The sequence below is a fragment of the Cucurbita moschata genome, unplaced genomic scaffold (genome assembly GCF_002738365.1).
Source record: "Cucurbita moschata cultivar Rifu unplaced genomic scaffold, Cmos_1.0 Cmo_Scf00022, whole genome shotgun sequence".
NCBI classification, from domain to species: domain Eukaryota; kingdom Viridiplantae; phylum Streptophyta; class Magnoliopsida; order Cucurbitales; family Cucurbitaceae; genus Cucurbita; species Cucurbita moschata.
Genome location: NW_019268538.1, coordinates 408385 through 430639, shown reverse-complemented (window position 1 = coordinate 430639; position 22255 = coordinate 408385). Strand labels below are relative to the sequence as shown.

Sequence of the window (22255 nt, the reverse complement as noted above, 5' to 3'; positions counted from 1 at the left end):
TGTTAGTTGTGCAGTAAAAGACTTGGATTGTTACCGTTGATAGATCTTACAAAAAAAAAAGGGACAAAAAAAAAATTATGGTCAACTATGACATTGAGGTGAGGTATGAACTCAGCTTTTGAATAGGTGAAAGATATTTGCCAAAATTCATGGTTTAAAGTGGTTGAAATTGCATACATGTTGACTAAGCAAAAGATAAAAGGGAATCATTTCTTAACCATTTAACTTATACTCAAAAGTCTTACAATTTAACCTCGAGAAGGCTAAAAGGCTAAGAGTAAACGAAGTTCGATATCTGGTAGAAAGCATTGTGTTTGTAAAGGGAGATGTGAAGAATACAAGAAACCAAACATAAACAAACATTGTTTTAGTTTGTCAAGAGTCTTTGTCGTGTATTACCAATTAAAAACCTACGCTTTGGTAGGTGTGTGCTGGAATTTGATGTTCATAAAATGATTATACAAATATAAAACACAGGTTTTGGTTTCCCTTTAATTTCTCTTTTCAACTACTCTGCCACTATATCATTTTTTTTATCAAATGAATGATTCCATAGTATTTATGTTTTTTCTTACGGGGTTCTCTTCAAGATTTTTAAAATGTGTATGAGACAGGTTTCCACACTTTTATAAATAATGTTTCGTTCCCTTTTTTAATCGACGTGGGATCTCATATATGCAATGCAAAATTGACTAAAAAGAATAACAGCGGAATTACAAAATTCTCTTTTTAATTTCACCAAAAACATCAATTTAAACATGCTTTTTCGGTGGTTCATATAAAAACTCTAAAATTAAACTTTGTGCACATTGTTTTTCAGTCGGTTTAATCATAAGAACTCCAAAAATTAAACATATTTGGCTTAGAGTCATCCTAAACTCTTGAGATGTGATTTAAAAGGAAAAATTAAGTAACATCGTAATGTTATAAGGATGCAGACGAAAGTCAAGACCATCATGTATCGAATCTAGATTTCAAATCCAGATTTGTACGGTGAGCATGGACGATACGATCCACAAAAAAACATGTGCATGGAATGCAAGCTTTTAGAAAAGTTGACCATTGGGTCCATAAATTCTATAATACTAAAAAGAAAAGGAGAAAGACAAAGGGTTGGAGTCATTTTGAAGGCATTTTGATAAAGGACACAAGGATTAGGTCAATGGAGGGGTCAGGTTGATGTGTTTTTCAGTGTGAAAGTGCCGAAAATTTTCTTACAAAATTTCTCCTAACTTTTATGGTCAAAAAGCACAAATAGTTATGGGTAATTGGAGGACTCAATATCAACTTTTCATGCACATAAAATTACTAAATATTGCTTTGATTAATCTTGTTTGACTCATTTTTTAATCGAACAAAAACGAGGGAAAAAAAGTCATTAATTATTATTATAGTTATTATTGTAATTTAGTAAGAGAAAGCTTGACTTTAATTAAAATTGGATTAAAAAACATAAAGCACTAATTAACTTTTATTAATTGAGTCGTTTCAAAAAGAAAAAAACAAGGATGATGAAGTTAAATTGATGAATTGATGGAATCATTAATATGCCTCAACCAATATCATGTTAACTTTTTCATTTTATTTATTTCAATATTAGTAATAGGGAGAAAAAAAACAACAATTTTGTTTTTTTTTTTTTAATCTTAAAAAATATTCATTTTGTATCTTACTTGAGTTAGAATAATGTATATGAATGAGAGATTGGAGCCGATGTTCTAGAGTTGATCGATCGACTATCAAATGTGCTACATTAAACATCAATGTTTGTTATTATAGAGTCAACTTTTAATGTGACACTCAAGTAAAGTAGAAGTATGGACAATAATCCTGAAAAATGAAAATTACTATCTATACCAATAAAATGGACCTTCTATTTTGGTAGCTCGATCATATGAACTCCACAATTAAAATATGTTTTGCTTGAAGCAATTCTTGGGTGACCTCCTAACAATATTTCGAGGATGCATGTGATTGAGGGTAAAAAATGTTAAAATAACCCGTGTTGGTTTGTGGGGATAGTTTTCTGTAACAGCCCAAGCCCACCATTAACAGATATTGTTCTCCTTAGACTTTCTCTTTCGAGACTCAACATCGTCACTCACACACCATCTAGTATCTAACTCTGATACCATTTTGTCATGACCCAATTTTTGAAAAGGATGGACAACATGACACTATGTCATCAAGAATGTTGAGTCTGAAAAAGAAAAGCTTAAAAAAAACAAATATCTAATAAAGATAAATTTGAGCGGTTATATTTTTCATTTTTATAAGTAATAAGTAAATAACGTGATCAAATCATATATTGAAACTATCAAGTATGGAGCTTAAATCTTAGACACAAGTCTGTTAATAAAATACAAAAGAATGGGCGGTGATAGAAATAGGGAGTAAAGGTGGTGTCACAAATTGTGGATTGAAAAGGAAAAGAAATGTATGGAAAGGTGGGGAATTTGATAAAGTAGAGAAGAAAAATAAAAGACAGAAAGAAACAGTAAAAGAAAAGGGGAATGAAATGAAATGAAGTTATGTATGGAGATGGGAGATGGGAGATGGGAGATGAGAGACAGAGAGATGAGGAGACATGGGGGCGTGGGTGGAACAACACTCAGCTGAACAACACTCAGCTGAACAACTCTTGTCTGAATCTCGAATCCCCCGCTGTAAACGTAGAAAACAAAAATAACCCATTGAACCAGGATTTACCTTTTTCATGAAAAGAAAAACTCTTTTCACACTTACCCCAAAGTTCTTACACTTTCCTCACCCAAAACCTTCTTTCTTTCTTTCCTTCTTTGTTTCTTAGATTTGGTTGTGTTCTTTCATACCATAAAAAGGGTGTTGGATTTGGTCCACCAATCCCTTCTCCAAAATTTGGGTTTTCTTCTTCTGTATATCGTCATTTTCCATGCCCATCATAGGGTTTAGAAGGGGTGATTGTGTTTAGGGATGGANTTTTTTTTGTGATTAGGTCATGATGATTTTTTTTTTTTTTTTTTTTTTTTTTTTTTTTTTTTTTTTTTTTTTTTTTTTTTTTTTTTTTTTTTTGAAGTTGTTACAAATAAAGCAAGAGAGAGAGAGAGAGAAAGGGAGGAATTGGGATTGTATGTATATATAGATTAGATTGGATTGGGTTGGGTTGGATAATTAATTTGAGTGATGGGTTTTGTTTATGGACCCCCAAAAAACCCGGTTTTTATTTTGTAGCTAACCCATTTGTCCTTTTCTCTATCCTTTTCCCCCATTTCAATCTTTCATCTTCTCCCTCACGCATTCCTCACATTTCCCTTTTATCTCTCTCTCCCTTTTCGATCTCTCTCTCTCTCTTTCTCTCGAATGGAAGCTCTCAAGAACAACAACAAGAAGAAGAAGCAATTTTGTTTGAGGGGCATGTTGTCTGGCTCGAGGCCACTTTTCTGAATCCAAAATGGGATCTCATCGGATAAGTGTCGTCGGACCAGGCTTCATTCCCCCCACAAATTTTGCTTCAATCTAAGAAAATAAAGAAAGAAATCCCCAACTTGATGTTAGCTTCAATTTTCTCCTCATCTGGATCTACAGGTAAAATCGAAATCTGGTGGTGGTGTTTTGTTTGTTGTAAAAAAAAAAAAAAAAAAAAAAAAGTTTTTTTGTTTTGGAGAAAAATAGGAAGAAAAGAAATGATTTGGATTTAGATTCGGTTTGGGGCAGGAGCAGATTGGGGTAATGATGGTTTTATTTTGACTCTCTTTTCTGACGAAAGAGTGAAAGGATGATGATTACATTACAATTTCTTTGGTTGTTGTTGGGTTTCTCTTTCATGGATCAGGGGTGTGAGAGAAAAAGATGTAAACTTCTTCTTCATCATCATTCTCCTAATTTTTTCTTTCTACAATCATCATCATGCCTTTTAGAATCTTCTTTTGTCTCTTTCCATTTCATTCATTAGGGTTTCTTTTTGTTCTTATGTTCTTCTAATGTAATGGTTTAGATTTGTATTGCAAGTTTCTAGATCCATGTTCATACACGGCTTTCTATTGCTTTTCATATGTATGCCTTTCATTCTCAGAATTGCAGTAATCCTGTTCATTCAAAGGCTGTAGCATATGCTTCAACTTATGCAAATCATTCACTCTTTAGATCCCTCTCAAACCAGATGAGTTTGCAATATCTCTTGAATTACATTACCTTATCAAACTATCAACAATCTTTCCTTTCCATTACCTCACTAAACTCTCAATTTAATTACTTGCATCTTGCTTTTATGTGTTAGACCTCCACAATCATATCACTCCCCTCCACAATCATATCACTCCCTCCCAACAATCCTCCCCTCGAATAAAGTATACTATAGAGCCTCTTCGGGGCCTATAGAGTCATTGAACAGCTTCTCTGGAGTCTCAAACAAAGCACACCATTTGTTCGACGCTTCAAGATTCTATTGACATGGTTAAGTGAGGGGTATGACTCTGATACCATGTTAGAAATCACGAATCTCTATAATGATACGATATTGTTCACTGCTTTATTTTGACTTTTCCAAGAGGCCTCATTCTAATGGAGACGTAGGACTTACTTATAAATTCATGATCATTTTCTAAATTAATCGATAGGATCCCTTCTCAACGATGCTCAAGAAGGATGTTGTTTATATTTTGAAAATGGTTTAAACAAAGAAAATGAAGAGAGAAAAAAAAAGAGGAGAGGAGAGAAATGGTGAGGGTGATGGGTGGGAAGAGTGTGTGTGACATGGGGAAGAGGGAGTGGTGTGGGTCTGATTGTGTCATCAATTTTTGAAACTGAGACATATGCTTCACATAAATGCTTGTAATTATTGTCTCTTTCTCTTTCTCTCTCTCTTTCTCTGTGAAATCTGAATCATTTGTGTTAAATGAGAGAAGTCAACATCACCAATTACTCACCATGCATACTCAACCAGCTACAACTGTGATGTGTTCTTGTTTTTGGCTCACTTTTTGAGAAATTTTTTATTTTTTTTAAAAAAGACTATCAATTTTAGTACATATTAACTTGATTAGACACAGGGTGGGAAGATTTGTGTTTGCTTAGAGGAATGTTTTTGGATTGAGCAATGCAAGGCGGTTTTGACTTGCACATGTTTATGTAACAATACATGAGCAGCGTCTCCAACAACCCCAACCTCACAACCCTCTTGGCTCACTCTTCCTTGGCTATGGACGTTTACAACCTGGTGCTCAGGGTCATCTTTTGGTCCCCGCACTGTTTTGGCCTCCATCGCCGTCAATGATATCGAGTTTTCGATCGACATGTTCACACTGGGATGGTGTGCTGCCAGAGCAGCCTCTGAATCCTCCCTCACTTCCAGCCCTGGGTTCTTGGGCTTCGTCTCGTGATTGAACTTCTTGTTCTTGTTGGTTGCGTATGGGAGATAAGAGTGAAGTTCAATTCAAGCATGAGCTTTGACGAATAATAAAGTTACATGTTTAATTAATTACATTGATTGAATAGTAGGACAGTTACATATTAATTAATTTTTCAAATTTATCTTTATAAACCAAAAATTAAAAGACTTTTAAGAGACCTAAAAGTTATAAAATTTAAAGTTGGACAATAATAGCTAAATTGCAATTACACATTAAAAACGCTAATTAATATGTAATTTTGCATGGTTATTTATTTTTTTTTTTTTTTTGCTTGACTTCCACGTAGATATGATAATAGTATAATAATTTATTTGGTTAGATTTGGTTAGATTTAGATTTATTTGGTTAGATTTAGACATATTGTGCATACAATTTGTCGAATATTTATTTAGATTTAAGGTTCATACAATTGAAACAAAAAGACCCATGTTTTTATCATATTTGTGATAGTCAAACATTTATTAGTCATTTCCTTCGCTAAAAATTTTAGATGATTGTATTATTTTAGATGATTGTATTATGTTTGTGATAGTCATGTAGTCACATATAGTATTCATGTATACTATGCGTGGAGATGATGTTATGATTGAAAAATTCTTCTATCGTACATCATGATATATACTCGTGTTTTGTATGAGCGACTACATATATGAAATGGAACCGATGATCGAAGGAAGTTGAATAGATATGAAGGTTTCAAATGAAATGGATGTTCAAGAAATGTAAGAAGAACTAGCTAAAGGGGGAATTGATTCTAACCAATTCTTATTGGACCATAATTTTTTATTAAAATAAATTTACAATTACCAATTTTAAATGATCTAGACATGGCATTGAGTTTAATCATTTCACAAATCATAGCTTTATTTGCAATTTTTATACCCATCAATGGCTATGCCAACACCTCTGCTGCAGAAGCTTTGGATGCTTGGCTTTCCAAATGCACGAGGAAATCGATCACGAAAGGATCGGGCCACGGAGCTCCCAGGGGAGCACTAGAGCCTGCAACCCACCCTAGATGCCCACCTTTGGGCGTCACTATCAACAAACAGTTCGGATTTTCCTGCACCAACAATCACATTACAAAAACACGTATGCTAAACTCAACAGGATACATATTAAACTACCCCTGGGATATGAACATAAAATCTACCACTATGATGATATCATATGATATCCGTTAAATAGTTATCAAATCGAGCCTAAAAGACCATGCGAACCTTTATATCCTCACGGGGGATTGCTTTATCTGGAGCAATTGGATCATTTGCTGCCTGCAAAGAAACAACAGCAGTCTTGTGTTCTTAGAGAACAGTGAGACAAGACAACCCTTAGAAACAAAAAAAAAAAAAGGTACCTGGATGCAAAGCAATGGAATTCTGACATCTTTTATGACTTTTGAACTGCTGGACTTTGAATAATATTCATCCACAGAGTTGAAACCAAATGAAACTGAACGTTGTTCGAAGAAAAAGGAAAAACTCTAAGCAGAAGAAACGACGTATACCGACACTTATGTCAATTGAAACTACCGAAAGTTAAGAGAAATAATACCGCGAGTTAAGGCATCATCGTAGTCTCTAATAGTCCACGCATTGGCAGCCAATGGGAGATTGAATTCACCAGGCATATCATTAAAGAGATCAGCATGCCTGCAATCTCAGGGGAACCCAGTCAGATGATACAATCTAAGTAAGTATCTAATGATTTTTCAGTATTAGATACATGGTTAACAGAACAAAGACATTTGCACAAAAGAGAATTACTTCTGGAAATTTCGACATAAAGATCGAGCAAGGGCTTTGTCATAAACATTGTTGAAGCCCTTCCGGAAGTTCTCATCTGTAGCTACTAAATCGAAAGGATTACACAACGACACAGCACCAGACAATGGACAGGACATACAATCCTGCAATGAAAATGAATGAGTACAAATGAATTTTAAGAGACAAAGATGAACAACATCAGAATAATTACTAGATGCATATGAAACTTAAACAATCTACATAGAGATTTTGTTCTTTTCGTTATTCAACAAAGAACAGCTTTGTTTGTTTCAAGTTGTACTACAACATATCTTGAAACACAATCAATATCCTAATTGAAATGCTTTTACGTTTTACGATAGAACGCTGGCAAAGGGGTGTGAAGAAGGCACCGTTCACAAATGTCCAATGAGATCCCACATCGGTTGGAGAGGCAAACGAAACATCCTTTATAAAGTTGTGGAAACTTCTCCCTAACAGACGCATTTTAAGGGGAAACCTGAAAGAGAAAGTTCAAAGAGGACAATATTTGCTAGCGGTGGGCTTGGCCCGTTACATGTTTAGTTGTCCAGATCCCAACAAAATTTGTAGACAGGAGCCCTATTAAAACGATGGTCCTCCAAAATAATATAATATTGTCCATTTTGTACATAAGTCTCCGAAGTTTTGTTTTTTGTTTTACTTATCCCATCACGACGACACCATTCTGAAGGTCTTTTTCTCACGATTTCAATTCCGAGTTTCCCTCATTCTATGAGATTTTAGGAAGCTTTAGAAAGAATGGTAACCAATAAGTAGAATAAAAAGAAGGATGGAGATTAATAAGTAATGTTTTAGTTTTACCTGTCCCAAATAATTTACAAGAATGTTACCACCAAGAGACCAGCCAACAGCATACACATTAGCCTCGGGGTATCGTGTAGTAACATATGCAACTACATCACGCATATCTCCTAAAAATGAAGCTGAATAGAACTGCATGTATCAGTGTTGCAAAATATATCATAAACAGGAATGTCGACTCTGAGTATTGTAAAAACAAAATAATCATCTTATATACAAAGTGCTTCAATTCTCCAACATGGAAAAGAATAAAGAACCTGGGGAGAGGTAACAGGACTATTCCCACATCCGCGGTTGTTGAAGACCACAACCCTCCAACTACGATCTCTGGCTCTAACCAACATATGTCTTACATATGAATCTTGACTCCCTCCAGTTAAACCAGGCTGCAAAGATTTAAGAAACTAATATGAAATCCATTGATATGAGTAAGGAAGTGTTAGAATCATAAGTACAAAAAAACTACAATGTAACTATATAGTAATATCTAAGAGAAATTAAGGTACGAATCGTCTTTCGATATCTCGAGCCCACAATCTGCCTGCGTGGACTGATTTCCCAAAAATCATCCTAATTCATACACACTCAAACTCTCTCTGTTTATAAGCACCCTTTGAACCGACTATAAAGTAATTACTATGCTACTACTAATATCCTAATAAGATTCCTACTATTTCCTTGATACTCTGACAGGAGCCATATTTGCTTCAAGAAATCAACCCCATTCAAGGATCAAACTGCAAGTTCAATTTCAACATTTAATCAAAATCCAAGACACGCAGATTAGAATTAAATGCATTAACGAATTTAGTGCCTTTGAGCTTTCACTTCAAGGATGCCCAATTCGTGAATTGGGTAGTATGCCATCAACATTCAAATAGATACATGACATTCTTTGACCCCATGTTAAATTAAACAAGTGTTCTAGTGTTTATGAATTGGGGTTAACATAATCATTCCCTTCCTAATTCCAAATTTAACATCATTTGGTATACGAGCATCATTTGTATCATATCTAATTCAAAAAAATTTCAGAAAACAAAGAATCAGAAGGCGCAAACCAGAAGAATAAGAACAGGAGAATCAAGAGGCAGGCGGAGATGATCACCGGCGACCCAATCCAAAGCAATGGTGCCATTATCCGCCACACGCAAGCACTCGCGGCGGAGCTTGATCTTGGGGGAAATCCTAAAGAAGGAAGCAAAAATAGTCTCCAAATGGCGATTGGACCCAATTACAGGGAATTTCTTATAGGGTTTGTCCAAGTACTTGAAAGCCGGGAGGAACCGATCGCGACCTCCGCCGACGACCTCCAGCGACGGATGGGGGAGTATGATTCTCTCCGACGAAACCTCCGCCATGGTGATGAAAGTGGTGGTAGGATGGGAGGAGCGGCGTCGGTGATTGGCTACTAATGCTGGGGAGAAAGAAGAGACGAGCAAGGCGATTATTGGGGAAGAGGAAACGTGGAGCCCAAGAAGGGCATCGCCATCGGTGGGCAATGAGAAGGAATCGGAGTTGGAGAGATGGATGAGGAACGGCTGTGATTCTTCTTACTGCTCTCCTATACGCCATAATTTTGTATTTTGGATTTTGGAAGAGAACTGATCGGAGGGTCCCCGCCGGTATGGTGGGTAAGCTCCGGCTAGAGGTATTACCAAATAATGGTTCATAGTCATCGTCGGTAACGCAGTCCATTGGTAATAATGAATATTATTAGTTATTACTTTTTTTTTTTTTAATACTCTTTTTTAATTTGATGAATATTTTTAAAAACATTATACGAGACATTCAAACGGTGTTGGATAATGCACAGTCTTCCTTGATAGCATCATGTCACTTCTAAATCTTAGTTCTCGTGGTTGGATGAGCGTCACTTGAAAATTGTCTCTTGTCTATTTTAACGTGTGGGGCCACAACTTACTTTCTCTCGATAAGGTTGTGACATTCTCTCCACTTAACTAATCATCTCGATAACTTTCTGGGAACACAATCGTAAAATTAATATTTTAATTTTTTTATAACAAAAATATTAAAATATTAATAAATTTTAAAATATTTTTTTAATGCTGATGGAGATAGAAATTTTAACTTTCATCATGTCAAATATGTTTTAGCCAAATACAAGTAATAAAAATACAAAAAAATAAAAATAAACCCTCGAACATAGGGTAAAAGTAAAACCGTGAATTTTTTTGTGTCTCTCTCCTGTCTGCCGTAAATAAATGGTAAAAGTGGGGGTTTTTTTTTTTAATATATTTTTATGATGGCACGAACTTCATACAAATAGGAGGATTAATCTTAGCAAGAGCAAGAACAGCCGCCGGCAAAGTCCAAAGCCCTTCCCCACAAATCAACCCGGAAGCCACCGCCGGCACCATCATCTCCGCCTTCTCCCGATTCAGCTTCCCCCAAACAAACACAATCAAACTCCCCAAACACATATCAATCGCGAAATACCCACCAACCAGAAACGGCACCGCCATCACCATCGGCAACGGCATCCACTTCCCAACTCTCCCGCCCCCCACATCCTTCACCAAGTTCACCCCAATCGCAAATCCAAAAAACCCATAACAAATCTGCAAGCAATGCTTCGGCAACGCCGACACCCCCTCCACTCCCAAGATTGCCATGTTCCTATAAATCAGAGCGTACGGCGCCTTGAACTCCCCGTTCGGATTTCCCACGTCGAATGCCTTGTAGAACAGGAAGAAGCTCAGCGGCGCCGTGACGCAGCCGACGGCGGTGCCAATGAGTTGGCTGACGAACATGGCTCTAGGGGAAGTGGAGGTCAAATGGGCTGTCTTGAAATCCTGCATCAGAATGCAGGCGACAGAGACAACGGATTTGATTAGGCCGCAGCCGGCAAGGCCTGCGATTAGGGCGTCGTGTTTGGGGCTGATGGCGGCTAGGATGAAGAGGGCAACCTTTCCGTAGTTGTAGGCCATGTTGATGTCGGTAAGGCCGGCGCCATATGCGTTGCAGAAAGCGAGGGAGGGAGCGAGGATGTATGCTGTGATGACGAAGTACCATTTGAGCTGAGGGAACATTTGGGGAATTGCGATGGTGGAGACTGTGGCGAAGGCTAAGTAGCCGACCAGGCCGAGCCAGAGTGGGATGGTTTCTCGCAAGAACATTTCGTCCTGTTTTTCCTCTGTTGCTGGTTTCTCGTTGTCGTCTAAACCTGTTCCTTCCAACAACAACAACAACAACAACATGATGATATGGGTTATTCCCATCTTCTCATATCAATTTTGCTTAATCAAGGTGATTCAAAAATTTCTTAGTATAATAATCGAACCCAAAAGGTTAAAGAAGAACCTGTTTTGGCTTTCTTGACTCGATGGTGAACACTTACGATGGTTGAAACAAGAATCTTGACAAAGTTGTAAAGGCCATCTCCTAGAATCAAAGCAACAGATAAAAAGACCTGAAACGTCGATGACAGACAGCCCATGAATGAAATGGTTCATCTGAATTAGAATTAAAGAAAGAAGCAAACAAACAAACAAACAAACAAACCTTATATCCATATAAACTCTTCATGTCACTTTCCTCCAAACTCTCAGCATACCACCGCCCTTTGACTCGATCAAGAAGAGGCCACATTAGGCCATAAGACAGAACGGCTCCTAGCAGCAAAGACAAGTTCACTAAGTGGGAACAAATCATCCCAGCTCCCACGAAAGTTGCATCAAAATCAAAGAAGAATCTGCAACAAGATTAGTCACGGGTTTAGTTGAAAATGAATCAGCTCTCGTAGCTTTGCTCTGGGGTGAATGAGGATGTATTTCTCAGTTATAAACTCATTTTCGTCTCTAACAAAGGGAAGGTTTGAATATCATACGTTTGTTTCCAAGCTTTGAGTCCGAAAGTGGGGAACTCAGAGAAGCCGCACTTGTCTTTCCCAGAAAAGAACCACTTGAAGAGAGCCCATAAGAAGCTGAAGGAAAAGTACTTCATGAACCCTTTAACTTGCTTCCTGTCACCAATTACAATACTCTTCTGATATCCGACACATAATAGTAGCATCCTCCACCTTTTTCAATTAATAAAATAAAAAGAATTGGGATTTTAAGAGAAAAAGTCTTACTTTGCCATCTCATCACCCTGAGTGTGAAAGCCATTTATCAGTACTGCTGTCGCCAAGCCACTAGGATATGTCAATTGCAGGTCCACTATCATAACCTGTGCCACCAATCACTGTATTACTACCCCACTTTTTTAACTTTTACATTTATTCTTCTATTCCACACTTAATCTCCTAACTTTATGCTTATATCATATCATAAACGCACAATAGTAGATATTGTCGGCTTTAGACTTCTATTAGAGAAAGATTTTCACGCACTTTTAAAAAATGTTTCATTTCTTTTCAAGTAACGTGAGATCTCACAATTCGCTCTTATTCAGATCAAGCGTCTTGCTGACACTTGTTCCCCTCTTTGATCGATGTCTTTTCCCTCTTTGATCGATGTGGGATCTCACAGTCCACTCTCTCAAGCTCTAGTATCTTTGTTGGCACACCATCTTGTGTCGAATTGTGAGATTCCACGTACGTTGTTAAATAAAAAGAAAAGTTAGGAATTTGAGGGTGGATAATAGTTCGAAAATGTTATACAGAAAAACGCACAAACGTCCACCAATAAATTGACGACATGTGGTTTCATCTCATTCATGTTGGAAATGAAATCAATCATTAAAAAGGCATACCCTAAAAGATATAATTTTTAATTGTAATCCGATTTTGCGTCATCTTCAAACTTTAACCTCAAACCCTAAAAGAAAAAAGGGCTAGAAAAGCTCTGAAACATAATTAAAAAAAAACTTTCCCTTTTTCATGTTCTTTTAAGCGGAAGAAGAAGAAGAAGAAAAAAAAACAAACCTTTCTTAGAGGAATCAACACAAAAAGACCCACAAAGCAAACCACAAAAAGAAAGCCAGTCATCCACCCCAATCCTGGCTCCTTCACACTGTATGAAGAATTCCCTTCTGTGTTCACCCCTGATAATTCATACGTCTTCCTGTTCATCCCCAATAGATATGAAGCAAACCCACCTGCATTTTTACACAAATTGCACGTTTTTCTTATCTGGGTCACTCTCTAAATCGCCTTAAAAACAAAAAAAAAGTAAAAAGCTAAGAGCTTTTGGTTTACCTCCGACCGAGATGCTATAACAAGCAACAGCACAAGTCTGAATCATGGTATTCTCTTGACGAGTAAAGGGTTTAGTAACAAACCCAGCCTTCTGCAGCGTTTTAGTCCAAGTTCGTACGAAGATAAAAGCAAGAAGAGCAGCGGAGACGTTAAGATTAGGGACAAGCCCAGTAGTAAGATTCAATTTCATGGCTATCACACTGTAAACACTTCCAATAATGATACTCGCCGTTACTCCTCTGATTGTCAACTGCCTCGTCCATGGTTGAACCCTCTTCCACCTCGAGTTTCTGCCCGAATCTCCGCCTCGTTCGGTAGCGGTCCGATGAGCATCGATGGGATCCTTGGCAATCTCGGTAGCCATAGTAGTAGTAGTAGTAGTGGAATAAAGAAGGGAGTGTTGAATTTGGAATATATATATAGAAAGAGAGAGCAGTGGTGGGTTTGGATTCTTTTATCTTGATTGGTCACCAGAAATTGATAGGCATTATTATTACAAGGAAGTCTTTTGAGGTGTCTTCTTCTTTGCTCCTTTTTTGTTCTATATTCTCTTCAACTTGAGAAAGTAATGGTTTTTAAGTATGCAAAATCAAAAAAATACCATTTCTTTATAGTTTAACCTACTTTAAGATGCTTTTTTAAACATGTTTTAGGGTCTTAGCTTCTGTCTTTTTTTTTTTTTTTCTTCTTTTTAATTTAATTTTCCAACTTTTTAATTTTTTTTCATAGGTTAAAAGTAAATATAATTTTGCCAAAAATATATAATAATAACCGTCCATCTTGAGTCTTCCCTTTCGACATCTTCAAGAGTTTCAGTTGGACAGGCGCACTCACAAAAGGAAGCCTTCCGACCCAGAGCTATTACGCTTTCTTTAAAGGATGGCTGCTTCCAAGCCCACCTCCTGGTTACAGAATCGCTTGCAGAAGCCCTCAAGCTCCGTCCTTTCTAGGCCTTTTGACTATTAAAGATTAATTAACCATTTAGCCACACGCATTAATAATCTCGGATGGTCTTAGTAAACAGGTGGTGGCCCACAAGATTGATCTCTATATCTTTGAATGAATTTTCCAAAACACGATTTGAGTGGTTTTCCTTGATAAGATCGATTTCTCGAAAGAAAGACCTCTCTTTCGAGATCAATCCCGTCCCTACCGTTATTCTATGTCCGGTTCAGCAGTTCGAAGTTGTTCTATGCCCGGTTCCCCAGTCGATCCAGCTGTTTGACATCTCATTTCTGTTTAGAGCATTTTTTTTATTTTTTTCTAAACCGTCAAACATGCAGTAAAGTCTCATTTTGTTTGGTGGGTCCTTTCCATTGCACATATTAAAGTGGAGAAAATTATGTGGAAAATGTTCACGAAATCAACTTGAAAAAGTGGAATGTTTTGTATTATCATTGCTTCCACTAATCATAAAACTTTTTTTTGTTTAATATTATTTAACCATCATATTGTTTACGTAATTAATCGCATTAACTAATATACTTATTTTATAAAAATATTCTCGATTAAAGAGAGATACTCTAATTCATTCAAATCGGTTCTTATTAGAAAAATCTGTTAAATTTAAGTAAATAAATGGTTTTTGGTTTTTAATGGAATTGGGAAATTTCCCAATAATTTATTTACGCATTGTCATTTTCAACGGGCTTTCCAATCAATTCAACTTTCTACATGCCCATCAATTCCTTCAATGCATTAACTTATATCACTTATACTAAAATGTCTATTATCATAAATTAATTACCCATAAATACATTCCATTAATAATAATACACTATTTATTAATTCAATATATATATATTTTTTTTATTATTTAAACAATAATTTGCGTCCCTGGTCAACATTTTGACTTGGCTTTCAAATGTTTTGTTGTATTATGTGACCAATTAAATGCAGTCGTTACCAAGTCGATTGCGAAATAAATTGTACTTTTTTTTTTCCTCTTTTCTCACACACAATAATTCCCATCTTGTAATTATTTGTAATATTTTGGGCTTTGAAGCAACTTGTATATGGTCTTGATTTCCTATACGTTACTCAACACCTCCATATGTGACTTCTATGATTACGACTTTAAGTAGGAACTAAGTTGGAGTAATAATTGCGTCATAATTTTAGATTTATGTAATTAAGAATTCTCATGAAAGTAAACACTAGAGTTTAGGTTAAAAATAAAATACATTAATAGCGTTAAGATTTTTTTGTTTTTTTTTTATAAGATCCTACGTTGGTTGGAGACGGAACGAAATAATTTCTTATAAGGGTGTGGAAACTCCCTTCTTAATAGACTTGTATTACATGAGCCAAAGTATTAAATATTTGGAATGAAAAGCTATCGATCTTTTGATGATAGGTTTGGGTGGTTTGATTATTTGTCACTCATGCAGTCCAATCCATGGAAACATCACCTTTTGTCTATTGTTTTAAGTCAATAATTTCATAAACTTTCGTTAATTTGAATGTTAATATTATTTTCCAAAATTATTTTTAAAATAATGTAATATTTTCGATAAGAAGTTACTAATTTTTCCTTATTTATAATTACGTATTTCTTATCTTCTTATTTTTTAGTCAATATAAGTCAAAATAGTTTTTCGAACAAAGTATTGTAAAGTCTCCTTTCACGTGTCTGCTCTTAATCTTATTGAGAGTTTGTTCTTTCCGTAGGCTAACTCATCACCAGTCTTTATAGAACACAACATTGTGAAATATACATGGGTATCCGACCATTTCGTTTCAACTCTTAACTATAAAATCTCCATATTTGTTGCTATCAAATTGAGATAGTTATCCTTACATATATCCTACCTATAATTTTTTCCCTTTTTTTTACTAATACGAGATTTGGATCGTATCGAGAATATTTGCCAACTTTGAATGGCCGAATAAAATAAGCAATTTTTACATTTGAGAATTAAAAAGATATTTTGATGAAGTTTTATGAAATAAAAAATACATCTCATCACATTCCATTTGAGAGAAAAGGCTCTCAAATCAGTCCACATCCCAAATTGTGTTCAGATTCTGAGTGTTTATTGAGGAGTATGCTCACCACATGGCCAATTTGGAGTCCTCTCCTTTTGATCATGTCTATTCTTTGAATTGATTCTATCCCTTTTTTTTTTTTTTTTCTTTTCTTACTTTTGTAAGAGAAAGGAATAGTTTGAGACTTAAATTTACTATATGATACAGTTTGATTCCGAATTTAAATCTCGAATCAAATTCATAACACTTACATACTTAACTACATAATTTTTTTTTATCCAACAAGATTATTATTTCTTAGCGTTGATCGTATTTAGATATATTTGTTCGGGTTAGATATTTTGAGGGTGTCGCTATCCATTCAACTAAAACTAATACTCAAAAGCACCACCACTACTACTCATCATGTCAATGTGTTTGTAAGGTTGTGTTGATTTTAGCCACTCAATGTGCAATTGGGGTTTGATTTCCCGGTTCTTACAAGTCCTTTTCCCTACCTCTTATTCTTGGCCCAACCCATTTGGCCCATTATTTAGGGGCCTTTTTGACTTTTGCCTTCTCAATTGACCCAACCAATGGCTCACCATTATTATTCTTGCTTCCAACCAATGGCTGCTACCCCTCTCCCAAGATATTACTATGACTTTTGCCTTAAGGAATAGTATCTAAGTCTCCCCTTCATTTTATCTATTTAGAATATTAAAAAGTTTAATAACAATTCAATTATCTCGCAAATTTTTAAATATATTCGTGTTTCGTTTTTCCTCTTAGCCACTATATATATACACAATAATTCTTTAATTTAATAACTACATACTTATCTAAAAAAATAATTTATGAGTAGCATTGCATATCACTTGTAATTACATCTACTTGGTTGATATCCTTGTCCGTCCTGATCTTTAACATAGACCTTCACCAGTATGAATAAGTTAGGGAGGAGAATTTTAGTATGAAATAAAAATGACAACATTTATAGGTTTGGTATATGCCTAAAAATGTTGGGTTTAATTTGCAATTTCAAAATTTTCACGTGTACAAATAATATTTTTATAATAAAATTATTTGATAATAATATATTTTCATTTTGTTATCTTAATTAAGTTAATAATTTTTTTTTTCTTTTTTTTTTTTTTGCAAGATTTGAACCTTTAGGGTGGGAAATTTCCCAAAAGTATAACGCCAGAAAATGTCCATACCTCACAGCCTGGCATCTGCATCGATCAAATCACCAAATGAACGGCTCACAATAGAGGTCCACAGAAAACCCCGTATCCGCGAAGAACCGGATTAATCACTCACCTTTCACGCGTCAAAATACGAAGTGCAAAGGCCACCACCCAAATTTGTCCGCTTGTCCACGTCATCATAAAACCCGTGTGCTTCCACCCCTGGGTTGGGGAAAATTATAATTTCTCCCCCTTTCTATATAATCCCTCAACTTTGACCTCCAATTCTCGGGTCAAATCAAAATTCAATTCATCGGATTCTCGTAAAATAAAAAATGTGCAGGTCGACGGATTACCGGTGCCGCCTCGGCGGTGATCGCCTCAAGATCAAGGCATTCTTCGTTCGGTTTTCGCATCTTGAATCCCTAAATCCACCGCTGGACTCGCTCACTCTCTTCTACCTTCCTCGCATTGACGAGACCGACCTGGAGATCGACGGCCTTAAGATTCGTCCGGACTCGCCGGCGTTTGTGACTCTTCATCGAGTCGTCTCGCCGTCGTTGCGGATGAGGAAGGATGTGGTGTTCGGGAGTAGAGAGCGAGTTCGAGCAAGCGAAGGTGTGCAGTTCCAGGTGTATTTGAGGGCGGAGAAGGTCGTGCAGGGGATTTTCAGGAGGTGCGACGATGGAGAGTGGAGATTAGAGTGTAAATGCGCGCTTGAATCTGACATCGGCAGATCAGCGGCAGCGGCGGTGGAGATTTGTGTGGATTTGGAGGGAGAGGTAGCGATGTTTGAGAAGGTGGTGCTGAAAGTGAGAAGGAAGAAGAAGAAGAGAGGTTTCTGTGCAATGGAGGAGATTCCGGAGAGGCGAGAAGTGGACGGTGATTGCGATGGATGTGGTGGTTGTTGTGAGGTGGATGGAGATTCGTCGGTCGGCGATTGCGGTTGTAGTGGTGGTGACGATGATGACGGTGGCGGAGAAACGGAGGTAGAGGGGGCGTGGTGGGGCATGGATTTGGGGATTTGGGCCGTGTGTTTAGGAGTTGGGTTCTTGGTCTCTAAGGCGGCCCACTCCAAAACATTGAGGCGCAAGGGAATATTCTGAAATCCTAGAGATATATATTTTGTAAATATTTATAAAATATTAGGAAATGCATAATTACGAGTTGCTGAGGAAGTTCATGAATAAAATTTTGTTGAAACAGAATAATTTTAGAAATTTCTGCAAATATTGCGAAGATTTAGCTTCTCAAGATAATTCTCTTCCATCGAGCCCCAGCCAAGGAGCAACCAAGTATCAAACTACTATTGAGCACACCATATTAACCCGGTCCAAATACAAGTCATGTTTGTTTTTACTTCTCCTACATTACTACGACAATAGAAAAATGGGAAAAAAACAATAAATAGAGGAGATCCATCTTATTACACAAGTGCACAAACTCAATTCCAACTCATTTAGACACCATTTCTTTTAAGATAGTATATAATGCGAACAATATAACATTCGAGTACGGAAGAGGTTAAATACCTGATTTTTTTGTGAGATTTTACCTCGATTGGAAATGGAAACAAAACATTTCTTATAGAGGTGTCAAAACTTCTCCCTATTAGACTCATTTTAATACATTGAGGGAAAGCCCTTAATGAAAAGTCTTAATAAGACAATATATCGAGCAGTGTGCCAACAAGGACATTGGGCCCCAAATGGGATGGATTGTGAGATCCCACATCGATGGCTATTACAAGTGGGGTGGATTGTCAAATCTCACATAGGCGGTTACAAATGATATCAGAACAAGATATTGGGCAATGTACCAGTGAGGACGTGGCCCCAAATGGAGTAGATCGTGAGATTCCACCTTAGATGGAGATCGGTTGGAAAAGGGACGAAGCAATCCAACGAAACAATTGTTATAAGGACATAGAATCCTTACAAGTGAACTTGAAAGGTTACAAAATATTTTAAAAAGTTGTTAACATGCATTTTAATTTTTAAATTGGTGACATTGTGTAATTTTCAAAAAGTAACCGTATTTAAATATTTATTTTTCAGACTTAACCGAGATAAAGTGTAGGTGTGATTTACATTCTAAAGAATTTTTAACTTGAAATGTAGTATAAAAATAAAAACATTTGTATTAGTCCTTAGACGAACATAACTCTCCAAAATGATATGATATGGTCCGCGGTTAGCTTTTATTTATTTATTTTTGTTGGGAAACAAGTGAAGTTTAATTTAATTCTCATTTGAAAAAGAAAAGAAAAAACAAAATCCGTACAGCAATGCCGAAAGAGGTTGGCACGGTTGCCAAGAAGTGAAGAAGAATTCCATAGGGGAGTGGCTCTTCGTTTTCCCGTTCAGAATTTTGGTTCCACAATTCTGATTCTCACTCCCTTCCGATTATCATTTCACTGATTCACCACAATTACAGCGCCAATGATCACTCTGGCTTCTGCTTATTTATCATCATCCCCTTCCAATTTCTCTTCTCTCAACCTTCTTCGCCTCACCAAACCCCCTTTCACCTTCTCAACTTCACTCTCCAATCTCAAACCCTTAAATCCCTCCCACAAATCAGCTTCTAATCAGGTAAAGATTGCTCCGTCCCCTCAACTCCCCTGTTTCCGACACTGATTTGGATTTCGAGTGAAATAAGTTACCCACTTTGATCGCAGAGGAGGACGACCCGAAATGGGATTTGTCGGGCGGAATTGGGAAACGACGCGCCTTTCGCTATTGCGATCGGGGCTTGCATTCTTAGTTCTCTTGTTCTTCCACCAGCTGGCGGTGGTTCCGATGATGATAGCGATGCCGTTATGGATTCCACTGATGCTAGGCTCGCTGTCATGGGCATCATTAGCTTTATCCCCTACTTCAACTGGCTGGTGTGCATGTTTTAGATTTTCAGTTCAATTTTTAGTTTGGATGTTGATTTTTAAAGAAATTATTTTATCTTCTTCTTCTTCTTCTTCTTCTTTTGGTTGATTGGATAGAGTTGGGTTTTTGCGTGGCTTGATTCTGGGAAAAGACGTTATGCTGTGTATGCTATCGTGTATTTGGCTCCTTATCTAAGGTGATTTTCAATTCTTGGGGTTTTCTTGTTTTTCTTCCCTTCAAACTCACTGAGATGTGAAATTTTGAATATTAATCTGTAGCTGTGTTGGTTGAACTAGTTGTTTAAATTTCTAAGAACTCAAAAACAAGTGATGAGCCATGTAAAGAGAAGAATGTGCAGAATGTGGATCGCATGGGTTTTCTGTCATTTATGAAGTTACAAAGCCTCAGTAGTGTGCTTATCAAAATTTACTGGGCAAGAGGTTATGAAAAGCATTTCATTTTGTTATTGATGAGTATTTTCTACAAGAATTTTGGTCTTATAAACTTGATTTGTTGGTGGGGGGGTTGCCATTGCGGTTATTAGGAGGTTTCAACCCTCAGTGGTGTGAGTATCTTAGAGCTAAATTACACCATTTGCAGGTGTGTTTGAGACTTTGGTGATGTACAGCGCAAGCCCACCGATATCTAATATTGTCCTTTTGGGCTTTCCCTTCAAGATTTTTAGAACGTATATGCTAGGGAGAGGTTTTCACACGTTTATAAAGAATGTTTCGTTCTTCTCCCAAACCGACGTGGGTTCTCATAGAATGAACGTCATTCATTATTTAAGTAGCATGCACAGGCACCATTATGTTATTCTCACCATAATTTTGCATCTCGTTATCAGGTCAAATTTATCGTTGTCACCCGATGAGAGTTGGCTTCCTATTGTCAGTATACTTATCTGCATAGCTCACATTCAGGTATCTTCACTAGTTTCTTCCTTGTCCTTCGAACTATTCACTAGAAGTTTTGCAAAATTCTGGTCATGACATGAACGCCAATGCAAACAGCATACTCTCATATTGAAATGTTGTACCATTAGCTTGTTTCTTGTATCACATCTTTGGATTTACTTGTAGGTTGAAGCAAGCATTAAAAATGGAGATATTCAACCCTTCCAAATATTCGGTAAGACGTCCAATCAAATTTCTCGGACGAAGATAGCGAGAGGCCATTTGAAGGGGTCCCAAGGACCAACTAAAAAGGTAAACTCTATATTACATAGACAAATGCACTGTACATGTGTATTGTAATCTGAGTCTTATAAGAGCTGTCTTACCTTATATTGAAGAGTGGCAAGAAAAGGGATATGAAGCTTCCATCTGCTGAAGAACAATTGAGAGATGAGATTAAAGGATGGGGAGATTATAAAGAGACATTAGATCATGAACAATCCAATGAAGAATGGGATGACGAACAGAGGAGAAAACGTTAGGACATAGTTCTTTCTCGAAGTTGAATTATACAGAATGATAGTTCTAAACATGTTTATTACATACAGAATGAAGTCACTTGCAACCATTTCCATGGAGCTTACATATTCTTACAACTGCTGCAATTGTTCTGCAAAACTTAGCCTTCTGTTCTTATTCTCACTTAGTTTACTCTTCTTTTGCCAGATAACAAGTTTGATATTGAAACTTCTGTAGCAAACATCACAAGGAACTATAAATACAGGATTGAGTATGGTAGTTTAATATTCGTATCAGAAAGGTCAAATTTCTGCAATGTCATATAAGGAGTATAGATTCGTGGTAGATGCTGTCGATTTAGGTATAGCTTAAATGGTTAGGTCATTGTTTCTCGTTGGTTTTAGATTCAAATTCTCTCGCGTTTTATGCCGTTTTTAAAAGGTTAGATAGTTTAAAATGGATGATATTAAATTTGTCTTCATAATAGGCGTTATTTTTTTTTTAAAAGGTATATTGATGTTATTTTATAAGAAAACAGCATATAAATGATATACAGGAGCAAACGAGAAATTGTGTAAAAATATAAAAAACAACGTGTGAAAATTTAAAAGAAAATAAAAAAAAAAAAAAAAAAAAAAAAAAAG

General features: G+C 36.5%; 4 protein-coding genes and 1 long non-coding RNA gene across 8 annotated transcripts; 3 read left to right on the top strand and 2 right to left on the bottom strand.

Moving 5' to 3' along the window:
• The first annotated feature begins 3188 nt into the window (after window positions 1-3188).
• LOC111459619 lies at window positions 3189-5224 on the top strand. The gene is made up of 2 exons (XR_002713318.1): window positions 3189-3564; window positions 5028-5224. It is a non-coding gene; the product is annotated as an uncharacterized LOC111459619 (long non-coding RNA).
• Window positions 5225-6135: 911 nt separating this feature from the next.
• LOC111459106 (embryogenesis-associated protein EMB8-like) lies at window positions 6136-9681 on the bottom strand. Its single transcript, XM_023101861.1, is given in 9 exon segments — window positions 6136-6450; window positions 6608-6661; window positions 6745-6839; window positions 6942-7039; window positions 7154-7296; window positions 7997-8128; window positions 8254-8382; window positions 9058-9455; window positions 9458-9681. Coding segments are annotated over 9 exon segments (1251 nt in total). The 5' UTR covers window positions 9489-9681; the 3' UTR covers window positions 6136-6279.
• A 485-nt stretch (window positions 9682-10166) lies between these two features.
• LOC111459725 (metal-nicotianamine transporter YSL1) lies at window positions 10167-13559 on the bottom strand. Of its 3 annotated transcripts, none has more exons than XM_023102751.1 (7): window positions 13158-13559; window positions 12885-13057; window positions 12093-12187; window positions 11847-11981; window positions 11522-11711; window positions 11340-11429; window positions 10167-11238 (listed from the first exon to the last, which is right to left on the bottom strand). In XM_023102751.1, exons 1-7 carry the CDS (start codon window positions 13519-13521, stop codon window positions 10258-10260), a joined length of 2028 nt encoding a protein of 675 aa, XP_022958519.1. In that variant the 5' UTR covers window positions 13522-13559; the 3' UTR covers window positions 10167-10257. The 3 variants fall into 3 exon arrangements, with proteins under 3 accessions (XP_022958519.1, XP_022958517.1, XP_022958518.1); XM_023102749.1 differs by having other exon boundaries at window positions 10167-11189; window positions 11321-11429; window positions 13158-13552; XM_023102750.1 differs by having other exon boundaries at window positions 10167-11183; window positions 11321-11429; window positions 13158-13552.
• A 4090-nt stretch (window positions 13560-17649) lies between these two features.
• LOC111459724 lies at window positions 17650-18420 on the top strand. The gene has a single exon (XM_023102748.1). It carries the CDS (start codon window positions 17650-17652, stop codon window positions 18418-18420), a length of 771 nt encoding a protein of 256 aa, XP_022958516.1.
• A 1163-nt stretch (window positions 18421-19583) lies between these two features.
• On the top strand, window positions 19584-21898 carry LOC111459865. 2 transcript variants are annotated; one of them, XM_023102957.1, is made up of 6 exons: window positions 19584-19908; window positions 19998-20204; window positions 20313-20392; window positions 21044-21119; window positions 21279-21404; window positions 21491-21898. In XM_023102957.1, exons 1-6 carry the CDS (start codon window positions 19756-19758, stop codon window positions 21632-21634), a joined length of 786 nt encoding a protein of 261 aa, XP_022958725.1. In that variant the 5' UTR covers window positions 19584-19755; the 3' UTR covers window positions 21635-21898. The 2 variants fall into 2 exon arrangements, with proteins under 2 accessions (XP_022958725.1, XP_022958724.1); XM_023102956.1 differs by having other exon boundaries at window positions 19587-19908; window positions 19995-20204.
• The last annotated feature ends 357 nt before the right edge of the window (window positions 21899-22255 follow it).